General features: G+C 45.7%; 1 protein-coding gene across 1 annotated transcript; it reads left to right on the forward strand.

Annotated features, from left to right (window-relative positions):
* The first annotated feature begins 13,276 nt into the window (after positions 1-13,276).
* On the forward strand, positions 13,277-13,868 carry LOC142530535 (uncharacterized). The gene is made up of 2 exons (XM_075636369.1): positions 13,277-13,593; positions 13,733-13,868. Exons 1-2 carry the CDS (start codon positions 13,277-13,279, stop codon positions 13,866-13,868), a joined length of 453 nt encoding a protein of 150 aa, XP_075492484.1.
* Positions 13,869-14,256: the final 388 nt, after the last annotated feature.

Here is a 14,256-nt window from a genome sequence, read left to right on the forward strand (position 1 = left end):
TTTTAGCAAGCAAAAACCGAGATACATGTCAAAATATTTTGGAACACACATGCAGAATTTCGGCTCTTCATGGCAAGCTTCACGATTTCTTTTGGTTTGTGAGTTTCAGGTATTGGATCGACTCCAGGCTCCCAAGGCAGCTTGTATACATGTAGTAGGATGCATTAGGACCATGTTGGTCCATCCAAACCAGCCCTATGCTTGCTGGAAAACCGAAATGACAGCAAGTTCCCCATAGGTGCAGAAATGTGATTCGAAAATTCAGTTTGGATGTCAAGGAGGAAGGATCTGATCTTGGCTGCCCCAAGGGCCTATAGCCATGGTTGGATCACTTCCCTAGCATGTCTAAGACGTGACTAAGTTGCCCTTTTGGTGGCTTGGTCCATGGCCCCTCGCTTTTTAATCAAAACGTGAAAACAGCCCCTTTCCCCATTCGGCTTCTTCATTTGTTCAGCTTTTGATTTCGTTCTTTTGTTGCTTGGTATGGATCTTGGTTGGCCTATGGCCCTTAGCCACGGTTCATATCATGCTCCTAGATGTCTAGATCGTGCCATGGTCAATCAAATGGCCACTGGAACGACGCAAGACATCGATCATAGCATAAACACTACACACGCATGCACGTTGCTCTCGGTTGGACCCTTCGGTTAAGATTTGGTGTGATGCGGATTGTGGCTGGCCTAGGGCCCTTAGCCATGGTTCAAATCATTCTTTGGGATGTTGGTAAGAGTCCCTGGTTGGTGGTTCACGCCCCTAATGGCCGATAGTCTCGAAACCAATGCAAGTCTTGTAGTGCGCAGCTGCTGTATTTTTTGACAGCAAGTATGCTGCTGTTCAGAAGCGTCGTTTGAGTTCTTGGTTGGCTTTTAGCCCATGGACTTGGACTGGACAGTGCCTCATTGAGTTAGGAAGGTCATGTTTTTGACCGTTTGTCATTTGGATCATTTTTGAGGTCGTACGAGAATTTACGGTGCAATGTGCCAAATTGACTCTCGAAAGAGCGTTTCGTGTTTTGGCCTCCATTTCACCTAGATTTCGACCCTATCATTTTAGGAACATTATTTTATGATTTTTCAGCGTATTTTAATCATGACTATACGTCGGTTCAGTGTCGGTTCAGGTTGGCTCGGAGTCATGATTAAATGCGAAGTCATTAGGCGTCATAGTCGCATCTTTTGAACGTAAATTGCATAGTTGATCATGTTTAAGCTATTGCATATTTTTCATGGCACAGTTAGGTTGCAGCAAGCCTGGGAACGATCCAATCCAATCCAGTTGGTAAAATTACAGGAATTTTCATTATGCCAGTTAATTATTTTACGTGCATTAAATAGAAAATGATTATTTTTGAGATTTATGCGATATGGCTTGTGGTTCATTCACTATGTGGGAGTGTTATTTTATACGGTCGCCAGTGACCGATCAGTTCAGTATGGTACCACCCGGTCGCCAGTGACCGGCCAGCTCAGTTCAGTTTCAGCCTCCCCGGTAGCCAGTTACCGATCAGTTCAGCTTAGTGCAGTGGCCACAGGCGTAAAACATAATCTCAACAGAAAATTTTACCAGATATTTCAGTACAGGCTCCTAGGAGCAAATATTTTTACAGTGATTTCCAGTTCAGTTATGCACGTATTATAATTGCTCAGTACAGATTATTTTCAGGACAGGATATGTTAACTCATGTATATTTTAATTCAGATTTTTACTCGTTACCTGTGATACATGCATGCTGAGTCTTTAGGCTCACTAGACTTGATTGTTGTAGGTACTGATGAGGCCAGGGCCGAGGGCGGGGACCAGTGAGCCAGCTTGGGTCGGCAGTAGTGGCACCCGAGGACCTCAGTGCAGCAGTTGTTATGTTTTTCCGCAAACAATTTTATCAGTTGTTGGATATTTTTAAATTGTGATTTTTGGCAAACTTTATTTTCTTCCGCTGCTATTATTTTAAATATTGAACTTGATTCACCAGTGATTTTATGAATGAGGCCATTAAAGTTCTTTTAAAAAAAAAAAAAAAAATTCTTAATTTTCCGCAAATTTTCAAGAATGGAGTTTTTGGCCCTTCACAGTTGGTATCAGAGCGGTGGTTCTGTATAGGGTTTCACTACTACTGACCGCGAGAAGCTCACGAAGCCACGCCTTTGGTCTGTAAGTTTTTCAGTTCAGCATTTTGTTCAGCATTTTAGTTAAAGCATGAATTAGTTTGTCAGCATGCTTCCAGATTTTTCAGTACTTCAGTGTTCATTTAAAATAAAGTATGGAATTATGCATGTTAGTTACGTATGGGTTATGTTGGAACAGTATGCCTCCTAGACGCATTTTAGAGCGCAACAGAGAGGAGGAGCCTCGCCGAGAAGACAGGGAGGAGCGTAGACAGGAGGGAGACCTACCACCTCCTCCACCGCCCCCACCGGACATGAGTGCCCAGATGTTAGCTGGGATGGCACAGTTCTTCGCACAGTTTGCGGGGGGCAATGCCGCAGCCGCAGCCAGGCCAACAGGGCCCGAGGCTGTGTATGAGCGATTCATGAAGATGCGCCCGAAGGAATTCTCTGGGGCATCTGACCCCATGGTTGCCGAGGGATGGATCAAATCCCTAGAGGTTATCTTCGATTTTATGGAGCTGGGGGACGCAGACCGAGTCCGATGTGCCACCTACCTGTTCAATGGAGACGCCCGCTTATGGTGGGAAGGAGCTTCGGTAGCCCTGACATTGGCTACACTTTCTTGGACCCGCTTTACGGAGGTTTTCTACTCCAAGTATTTTGCTGAGGAGGTTCGCACCAGGCTGACCACCGAGTTCATGAGTCTGAGACAGGGGGATATGTCGGTTACGGAGTTTATCCGTAAGTTCGAGAGGGGCTGTCACTTTGTGCCCCTGATAGCGAATGATGCCAGAGCCAAGCTGATGCACTTCCTGGTGGGTTTACGGCCGATCTTGCGCCGGGATGTTAGGGTATCTGACCCTGCTACTTATGAGATTGCCGTCTCCAAGGCCTTAGCCGCAGAGCAGGATCTGCGGGATATCGAGAGGGATCGCCAGGGCAAGCGCCCAGTCCAGGCACCGCACCGCCCTCCTCCTCATCAGCAGCAGAATAAGAGGCCTTTTCATGGACCGCCCAGGAACAGAGGCCAGCAGCAGCAGCAGCGGGGACGCCCAGCCCCGAGGACTCAGGAGCACCCAGTCTGTCCCAGGTGCTCACGTCGCCATCCTGGAGCATGTATGGCTGGCTCAGGAAAGTGTTTTAAGTGTGGCAGTCCAGACCACATGTTGCTGCAGTGTCCTCAGAGGAATCTGCCTACCCAAGGCAGAGTTTTTGCTCTCCATGCCGCGGAAACCAACCCGGAGACTATGTTGTTGACAGGTACCTTTAAACTTTAAGTTATTATTTGAATTTCCGTGTTTTGGGAATCGGGATTTAGATTTTGAACTTAGAACTGTTATAGGATTGCATGCTCTACTCAGATTTATTTCGGGGAAATTAAGCTAGAGGAACCTTGACCTTTGCATGTCTATAAGTTTAGACCTTGTAGTGGGATTCAACTTAGAGCTCCGCTCTTTCAGGGAGAATTTTTATATCTGGTTCCGCTACCAAGGCCTTGATAGATTCAGGGGCCACTCACTCGTTTATTTCGGAGGTCTTTGCAAACTTTCTCAAGATCCAGACCATTGGGCTAGATACAGCCTTTTCAGTAGTGTTGCCGTCAGGAGAGGAGATGGCAGCTACCAATGTTATCCGAGATATAGACCTTGAGCTGCACGGTAATCTTGTTTATGCGGATCTGATCGTGTTACCGATGTCGGAATTTGACATCATCCTAGGGATGGACTGGCTATTGAGGAACAGAGTGTTGATAGATTTCCAGCGGAGATCCGTTCTTGTCCGACCGCCTGGAATGGAGCAGTTCTTATTTGAGCCGGACAGGTACTTTTCTTTACCGCGCATTATTCCTTATGTTCAGGCTAGGAAGCTCATGCATAGAGGGTGTCGGGCATTTCTAGCAACCTTTTTATCTGTCCCCGAGGAACCCAGCCAGTCAGCCTCAGATGTTCCGATTGTTAGAGATTTCTTAGACGTTTTTCCCGAAGACGTCTCTGGTATGCCACCAGAGAGAGAGGTGGAGTTTTCCGTTGAGCTTATGCCAGGTACGGCTCCGATATCCAAAGCGCCGTACCGTCTAGCACCGACAGAGATGGCAGAGCTTAAGAAGCAGATCCAGGAACTTCTCGACAAGGAGTTCATTCGCCCGAGCTTTTCTCCATGGGGCGCGCCAGTCTTATTTGTGAAAAAGAAGGATGGCTCGATGAGGCTTTGCATTGACTACCGGGAGTTGAACAGGGTTACAGTGAAGAATAAATACCCACTGCCGAGGATTGAGGATCTGTTTGACCAGTTGCAGGGAGCTTCGATTTTCTCCAAGATAGATCTGCGTTCTGGTTATCACCAGTTGAGGGTGAGAGGTGCTGATGTTTCGAAGACAGCTTTCAGGACTCGTTATGGTCACTACGAGTTCCTTGTGATGCCGTTCGGTCTGACGAATGCGCCAGCGATCTTCATGGATCTCATGAATCGCGTATTTCAGCCGTACCTCGACCAGTTTGTGATAGTGTTCATAGATGACATTCTCGTCTACTCCAAGAATCGGGAGGAGCACAGCAGGCATCTGACCACAGTGTTGCAGACATTGCAGAAGCACAAATTATTTGCAAAGTTCAGTAAGTGCGAATTCTGGTTAGAGAAGGTGGCGTTCTTGGGCCACATTGTTTCTAGCAGTGGTATTGAGGTAGACCCCGCAAAAGTTGTAGCAGTTAGAGATTGGGTTGTGCCTCAGAATGCATCCGAGATCCGCAGTTTCCTTGGACTAGCAGGATATTACAGAAAATTCATTCACGGATTCTCATCCATTGCCGTTCCACTCACAGCACTGACCAAGAAAAATGTGAAGTTTGTGTGGAGCGAGGAGTGTCAGAAGAGCTTCGATACTTTGAAGCAAGCTCTTATCTCAGCACCAGTTTTGGCCATGCCATCAGGGCCCGGTGAGTTTGTCCTTTATACCGATGCTTCGAAGCTTGGTTTAGGTGCAATTTTGATGCAGCATGGGAGAGTGATAGCGTATGCTTCTCGACAGCTGAAAATCCACGAGAAGAATTACCCTACCCATGATCTGGAGTTAGCGGCCGTAGTTTTTGCTTTGAAGATTTGGAGGCACTATCTGTATGGAGAGAAGTGCCAGATCTTTACCGACCATAAGAGCCTCAAGTATTTCTTTACGCAGAAGGAGCTGAACATGCGTCAGAGGCGTTGGTTGGAGCTTGTGAAAGACTACGATTGTGACATTAGCTACCACCCGGGTAAAGCTAATGTAGTTGCGGATGCTTTGAGCAGGAAAGTCGCAGTGATGGCTCATTTGACGATGCAGAAACCTCTTCAGATTGAGATGCAGAGGTTTGATCTTGAGACTTACCCTCGAGGTAGAGTTCCTCGTTTATCTATCTTGACTATCCAGTCCTCTCTTATTGACCGTATTCGCAGCTGTCAGGCAGCAGATGACCAGTTGGCACAGTGGAAGAAGAGAGATGAAGCTAAGGGCAGTGTTTTGTATACAGTCAGCGACGGTATTGTGAGATACCGAGATAGGATATGGGTTCCCATCAGTGATTCTATCCGAGCAGACATCTTATCAGAGGCCCATACGTCCCCGTACTCCATTCACCCTGGGAGTACGAAGATGTACAAAGATCTGCAGCTACTGTATTGGTGGCCAGGGATGAAGAAGGACATCAGGCGTTTTGTATCCGAGTGCCTGACTTGCCAGTTAGTGAAGGCCGAGCATCAGAGACCAGCAGGTTTGCTCAAGCCTCTTCCTATTCCCGAGTGGAAGTGGGAGAACATTACCATGGACTTTGTGACCGGATTGCCGAGGTCAGCCAGAGGATCGAATGCTATCTGGGTGATTGTAGATCGTCTTACCAAATCAGCGCACTTCTTGCCTATTAAGACGACTTTCACCATGGTTCAGTATGCAGAGCTGTATATCCGAGAGATAGTCCGACTCCATGGTATTCCAGTTTCGATCGTATCCGACAGAGATCCCAGATTCACTTCCTCGTTTTGGAAGAGTTTGCATTCGACTTTGGGTACAAAGTTGCTTTTTAGCACAGCTTTCCATCCGCAGACAGATGGACAGTCGGAGCGAGTTATTCAGATCTTAGAGGATCTTCTCCGTGCTTGCGTCATTGATTTCTCTGGGAGTTGGGAGTCGAACTTACCATTGGTAGAGTTCACCTATAACAACAGTTTCCAGTCGTCCATAGGTATGGCTCCGTATGAAGCGCTGTATGGTCGCAAGTGTAGATCTCCTGTTCATTGGGATGAAGTAGGAGAGAGAGCAGAGTTGGGTCCAGAGATTGTTCAGCAGGCAGCAGATGTAGTAGTCAAGATCCGTGATAGAATGAGGACTGCTCAGAGCCGACAGAAGAGTTATGCCGATCAGCGGAGGAGAGAGTTAGAGTTTGCAGTGGGCGATCATGTCTTCGTGAAAGTGGCACCTATGAAGGGTGTCATGAGATTTGGCAAGAAAGGGAAGCTCAGTCCGAGATTCATTGGACCGTTTGAGATCCTTGACAGAGTTGGGACGCTAGCGTATCGTGTGGCTCTTCCGCCGAATCTGGCCGGAGTACACAATGTCTTTCACGTCTCCATGCTGAGGAAGTATATGGCAAATCCTTCGCATGTGCTGAATTTCGAGCCGTTGCAGCTTACTCCGAACTTATCTTATGAGGAGAGACCCGTGCAGATCCTAGACAGTCAGGAGAAGAAACTTCGGAACAAGTTGGTTAAGCGAGTCAAAGTCAAATGGCTCAACCATTCAGAGGAGGAAGCTACGTGGGAGTCTGACCGGAGATCAGAAGTTGATACCCTGAGTTATTCGGTGAGTTCTAATTTCGAGGACGAAATTTATTTAAGGGGGGGAGGATTGTAGAACCCGTAAATCAGTAGACGTATAAGCCATGCATAATTCTAGATTTTTAAATTTAATTGACTTCATTGCATGATTATTTTAAATGCATTTATTTGAAGTTAATTATTTATTATTTCAGTTCAGTAGTTTGATTTTTAGCATTTCAGTATTTTCAGTGAGGCCGGACCGGAGTTGGAGTTTTGAGATAGAATTTAAGATTCGAGAAATATTTCCAGAAGTTAATTTAGCTAGTAACCAAGTTCATTTAAGTTAGAAAGGGAGGTTTGAGGATTTAATTTAATTATTTGAGGTGATTAAGAAATGAATTCATTTAAGTTATTTAATTAAGGGGTTAGCTCACTAAATTATTTAAAGGATTAGTAAGGCTTTCAAGGATTATTAGTTGACTAGATAATCAACATTTCCCTTTATTTTATCATGCATTTTTCGGCCACCCTTAGTGCTAGAAGATTCATTTTCCAACTCATCAACTTTGACCAATTCTTTGCATGTAATTAGTAGGATAATTCTAGGATTTTTGGGAGCACAATTTAATTAAATAAATGGACATATCCTAGTCTAGAATCAAGATAAATTTCGGCCACCACCTCCTAGAAGCATCCACCAACTCATTTGATATCAAACCATAATTCAAAATTCAAATTCAAAAGGGAGTGGACTTGGTCTTGATCCTTCCTTATATTTTGCACCCATCTTATCTCACTCCCCAACCATTTTCTCCCTCCCTCACCACCGAATTCAGCACCATTCAGATCCATTTTCAGTGTAGAAAAATCGTGAGTCTTAGCTAGAGGGAAGGCAAGAAAATCGAGTTCAAGAAAGGTAGACAAGAAGCGCTCCACCTCCTCCGTGCCGCGTCGTCGTTGTTTCGTTCGTTTTCTTTCAAAACGAAACCAGGCATGTCTAGATTTCTTTCAAACCTCAATCAAGTCATATTATCATTTATTTTTCAGTACATGATCATGTTTTAGCAAGCAAAAACCGAGATACATGTCAAAATATTTTGGAACACACATGCAGAATTTTGGCTCTTCATGGCAAGCTTCACGATTTCTTTTGGTTTGTGAGTTTCAGGTATTGGATCGACTCCAGGCTCCCAAGGCGGCTTGTATACATGTAGTAGGAGTCATTAGGACCATGTTGGTCCATCCAAACCAGCCCCATGCTTGCTGGAAAACCGAAATGACAGCAAGTTCCCCATAGGTGCAGAAATGTGATTCGAAAATTCAGTTTGGATGTCAAGGAGGAAGGATCTGATCTTGGCTGCCCCAAGGGCCTATAGCCATGGTTGGATCACTTCCCTAGCATGTCTAAGACGTGACTAAGTTGCCCTTTTGGTGGCTTGGTCCATGGCCCCTCGCTTTTTAATCAAAACGTGAAAACAGCCCCTTTCCCCATTCGGCTTCTTCATTTGTTCAGCTTTTGATTTCGTTCTTTTGTTGCTTGGTATGGATCTTGGTTGGCCTATGGCCCTTAGCCACGGTTCATATCATGCTCCTAGATGTCTAGATCGTGCCATGGTCAATCAAATGGCCACTGGAACGACGCAAGACATCGATCATAGCATAAACACTACACACGCATGCACGTTGCTCTCGGTTGGACCCTTCGGTTAAGATTTGGTGTGATGCGGATTGTGGCTGGCCTAGGGCCCTTAGCCATGGTTCAAATCATTCTTTGGGATGTTGGTAAGAGTCCCTGGTTGGTGGTTCACGCCCCTAATGGCCGATAGTCTCGAAACCAATGCAAGTCTTGTAGTGCGCAGCTGCTGTATTTTTTGACAGCAAGTATGCTGCTGTTCAGAAGCGTCGTTTGAGTTCTTGGTTGGCTTTTAGCCCATGGCCTTGGACTGGACAGTGCCTCATTGAGTTAGGAAGGTCATGTTTCTGACCGTTCGTCATTTGGATCATTTTTGAGGTCGTACGAGAATTTACGGTGCAATGTGCCAAATTGACTCTCGAAAGAGCGTTTCGTGTTTTGGCCTCCATTTCACCTAGATTTCGACCCTATCATTTTAGGAACATTATTTTATGATTTTTCAGCGTATTTTAATCATGACTATACGTCGGTTCAGTGTCGGTTCAGGTTGGCTCGGAGTCATGATTAAATGCGAAGTCATTAGGCGTCATAGTCGCATCTTTTGAACGTAAATTGCATAGTTGGTCATGTTTAAGCTATTGCATATTTTTCATGGCACAGTTAGGTTGCAGCAAGCCTGGGAACGATCCAATCCAATCCAGTTGGTAAAATTACAGGAATTTTCATTATGCCAGTTAATTATTTTACGTGCATTAAATAGAAAATGATTATTTTTGAGATTTATGCGATATGGCTTGTGGTTCATTCACTATGTGGGAGTGTTATTTTATACGGTCGCCAGTGACCGATCAGTTCAGTATGGTACCACCCGGTTGCCAGTGACCGGCCAGCTCAGTTCAGTTTCAGCCTCCCCGGTAGCCAGTTACCGATCAGTTCAGCTTAGTGCAGTGGCCACAGGCGTAAAACATAATCTCAACAGAAAATTTTACCAGATATTTCAGTACAGGCTCCTAGAAGCAAATATTTTTACAGTGATTTCCAGTTCAGTTATGCACGTATTATAATTGCTCAGTACAGATTATTTTCAGGACAGGATATGTTAACTCATGTATATTTTAATTCAGATTTTTACTCGTTACCTGTGATACATGCATGCTGAGTCTTTAGGCTCACTAGACTTGATTGTTGTAGGTACTGATGAGGCCAGGGCCGAGGGCGGGGACCAGTGAGCCAGCTTGGGTCGGCAGTAGTGGCACCCGAGGACCTCAGTGCAGCAGTTGTTATGTTTTTCCGCAAACAATTTTATCAGTTGTTGGATATTTTTAAATTGTGATTTTTGGCAAACTTTATTTTCTTCCGCTGCTATTATTTTAAATATTGAACTTGATTCACCAGTGATTTTATGAATGAGGCCATTAAAGTTCTTTTAAAAAAAAAAAATTCTTAATTTTCCGCAAATTTTCAAGAATGGAGTTTTTGGCCCTTCACAGGTAACTTTTCCCAACAATCAATTTTGAGATCAGATCAACCAATCGAAAACGCCCAATTTCAAGTGAGTTAACCGAGTTTGAGCGAGTTCCGGCCAAATTAGGTAGTTTTCCGACCGATTCTGGCTGTGCCACCACCGGTTCCGTAATCCTTACCCCTTCGCCGACACACGCCTTAGCTCCGACCATACTCCGGCGAGTCAACCCGGCGAGTCAACCTGGCCGAGTCAGCGAGTCAACCCGCCAGCATACGTCCTTCGATTTTTTTCGAAGTCTCCTTGATTCCGCACTCGTGCCCAGGCTGCCATCCACATGAAGCAGCTTGCCATTGATAAACAGTCGCGCCTGATAAAGCGCCTTAGAGCCAGACTAGGTGAGAGAAGACGGGAGAATGCGATCTTAGCCACAGAAAAAGAGGAAATGGCCGGCAGACCCCCAAGACAGAACCGCAACCCGCGTTATGCTAATATCAACCGTGAAGGCGGACAGGAGAACGAGCAAGGGAATGGACCCCCGCCGGCAGTCAACTTAAGCCAAGTTGATCTTATGGCCATAGCCACTATTGTGGCGACAACACTGCAAGGGTTGGGAAACCCGAACGCCAATCAGCCACCACCACCTCCACCACCAAATGGAATCAAGTTCCACTATGAATCACTCCACAAGAATAGGTGTCCAACCTTCAGTGGAGCCGCTGACCCTGAAGTTAGCCAGAGTTGGCTGAAAGGTGTAGAGACTCAACATCGCCTATTGGAAGTTCCCGAGGCACTGAAAGTGGACGTGACGGTGCCGTTCCTGGAAGATAAAGCAGGAAAATGGTGGGAAGCAATCTCGCCAGCCATGACAGCTGCAGGACCAATCACTTGGCAGCGATTTCGAGAAGCTTTTCTGAAACAGTATTATCCAGCCGAGGTCAGACTGCAGAAATTGAGTGAATTTGAAAACCTCACTCAAACTCCGGATATGTCAGTCGTGGAATACACTTCCCAGTTCAATGCCCTTGGATCTTATGCTCCGGTAATCATGGAGGACGAAGTTTTGAAATTGCACCGTTTTAAAAAAGGATTGAACAGCAGGATCCAATCAGCTCTAACAGTCTACCAACGGTGAATTTTTCAGACCTAATGGGCGCAGGTATCCGAGCTGAAGCTGACATCCAGCGCAGGGAGAAGGAAAATAAGAACAAAAGGCCCATGAATAATCAACCCTCACGTAGCAATCAGACTTTCAAGAAGCCTAACCAGTCCGGTGGACCATCTAAAGGGCCTTCGCCTACCCCAAGTTACCAGGATATTAAGCCTTGCCCAACTTGTCACTTACGACACCCGGGAGAATGCCAAAGAAACAGTGGTGTATGCTTCGGATGTGGGAAAGCGGGACACCGAATTGCCGAATGCCCTACTGCCGCCAACCAAGCAGCCGTGCCCAACAAGGGAACAGGTTCAAATACAGGAGCTAACCCCAACAAGCCAAAAGAAGGCAAGCCTAATGCCAGGATCTTTGCTATAACTCAAGAAGAGGCCGACGACGCCAACGAAGTTGTTTCAGGTACCCTCCTAATTCAAGAAGTGCCCGCTTATGCGTTATTTGATTGTGGTGCTACGCATTCATTTGTATCTAAGAGACTTGCTAAAAAACTAGGACTTAAGCCTGAATTATTAGCCGAACCTTTTCGAATAGCCACACCTACAAATAAGGCCATCGAAACTCACGAGATTCATAGGGACTGTTTAATCAGTATCAGTAATCAGACTTTCAGCGCAGACCTAATACAAATAGTCATGACCGATTTTGACATCATTCTGGGAATGAATTGGTTAGCCAGAAACAATGCAATAGTGGACTGTAAAGGGAAAAGAGTTAAACTCCGAACCCCGAATCAGAAAGAGATCGTGTTTCATGGTAAATCCAAGGAACGGAAATCACTCCTTTCCGCGTCCCAAGCATGGAAGGCCATGAAATCCGGAGAAGATATCTACCTAGCAATGGTTAGCGAAGTGCAAGGAGAAGTCAAACTGAAAATAGAAGACATCCCAGTAGTATGTGAGTTCCCGGATGTTTTTCCAGAAGAACTCCCAGGGACAGTCCCGGACCGCGAAGTCGAGTTCGAGATTAATCTGGTTCCGGGTGCAGCACCAATTTCGAAAGCACCTTACAGGATGGCGCCAGCTGAACTCAAGGAGTTAAAGGAACAACTCCAAGAATTGTTAGACAAAAAGCAAGTCCGACCCAGTGTGTCCCCATGGGGAGCTCCAGTGCTCTTTGTAAAGAAGAAATGGGAGTATGAGATTGTGCATCGACTATAGAGAACTGAACAAGATCACCATCAAGAACAAGTACCCCCTCCCAAGGATTGACGACCTATTTGATCAGCTTAAGGGAGCCGCAATATTTTCTAAACTGGATCTAAGGACAGGATACCACCAACTGAAGGTCAGGGCGGAAGATATCCCCAAAACAGCCTTTCGGACAAGATATGGGCATTATGAGTTCACAGTGATGCCGTTTGGGTTGACCAACGCGCCTGCAGCCTTCATGGACCTAATGAACAAAGTCTTCAAGCCATTCCTGGATCAGTTCATAGTGGTATTTATTGACGACATCCTCGTCTATTCTTCTAACGAACATGATCACGAAGAGCATCTGCGCATTGCACTTCAGACTTTGAGAGAGAAGGAGCTCTATGCTAAGTTTAAGAAATGTGAATTCTGGTTAAAGAGTGTATCCTTTTAGGACACGTAATCTCTGAAGCAGGAGTATCAGTGGATCCCAAGAAAGTCGAGGCAATTACAGAGTGGCCAAAACCTAAGAACGCCACCGACATCAGGAGCTTTCTTGGACTGGCAGTTTATTACAGAAAGTTTGTCGAAGGTTTTTCCTCAATCGCCATACCACTGACTAAACTCACTCAGAAGAATTCCAAGTTCGTCTGGGACGAAGGTTGCGAGAAAAGTTTTCAGACGTTAAAAGAAAAGCTCGCATCCACGCCAGTACTAATCTTACCCACTGAAGATAAGAAATTCACCATCTACAGCGACGCATCTAAGGAAGGTTTGGGATGCGTACTCATGCAAGAGGGAAGAGTAATAGCCTACGCATCAAGGCAGTTGAAACCGCACGAGCAGAACTACCCTACGCATGATCTGGAGCTAGCAGCAGTTGTATTTGCCTTAAAAATTTGGAGACACTATCTCTATGGCGCCAAGTGTGAAATTTTCACAGATCACCAGAGCCTCAAATACATGTTCACCCAAAAGGAACTTAACATGAGGCAAAGACGGTGGATCGAACTCCTGAAGGATTACGACCTGACCATCAGCTACCACCCGGGTAAATCGAACAAGGTGGCAGATGCTCTGAGTCGGAAAAATGAGAGCAAGATTACTCTGGCTTCACTCTCCGCTCAGCCATGTCTGCAAGAGACCGTCAAGCTAAACCAGGATCGAGACCCTGAACTAAAGAAACTTAAGGGACAAGTCGAAAGTGGGAAGTCTCAAGGTCTACAAAATGATGACAAAGGAGTCTTATGGATGAAAGGGCGACTGTGTGTACCAGACAGCGATAACCTTCGCCAAGAAATACTGTCAGAAGCACACAAATCCAAGTTTTCAGTCCATCCAGGGAGTACAAAGATGTACAGAGATCTTAAAAGCAATTTTTGGTGGAATGGAATGAAAAGAGACGTGGCAGAATTTGTCTCTAAATGCCAAGTGTGTCAACAGGTCAAAGCAGAGCACCAGCGACCCGGAGGATTATTGCAACCGTTGGAGATACCTGAGTGGAAGTGGGAACATATCTCCATGGACTTTGTGGTGGGGTTACCAAAGTCGAGGCAAGGTCAAGACGGAATATGGGTAATTGTAGATAGACTTACAAAATCTGCACACTTTCTACCCGTCCGTATGAACTATAATCTGGACAAGTTGGCTACACTGTATATGGACAATATTGTACGACATCATGGAGTACCAGTGAGCATCCTGTCTGACAGAGACCCAAGATTCGTCTCACGTTTTTGGAAGAGCTTTCAGGGAGCCATGGGAACTAAAGTGACTCTTAGTACGGCCTATCACCCACAAACCGATGGCCAAACCGAGAGAACAATTCAAACCCTGGAAGACATGCTGCGAGCCTGCGCTCTAGAATTCAGTGGCAATTGGAGCAGTCACCTACCATTGATCGAGTTTGCTTATAATAACAGCTATCACAGCAGTATTGGGATGGCTCCATACGAAGCCCTGTATGG

The sequence above is a fragment of the Primulina tabacum genome, chromosome 17, assembly GCF_025594145.1.
Source record: "Primulina tabacum isolate GXHZ01 chromosome 17, ASM2559414v2, whole genome shotgun sequence".
NCBI lineage: Eukaryota > Viridiplantae > Streptophyta > Magnoliopsida > Lamiales > Gesneriaceae > Primulina > Primulina tabacum.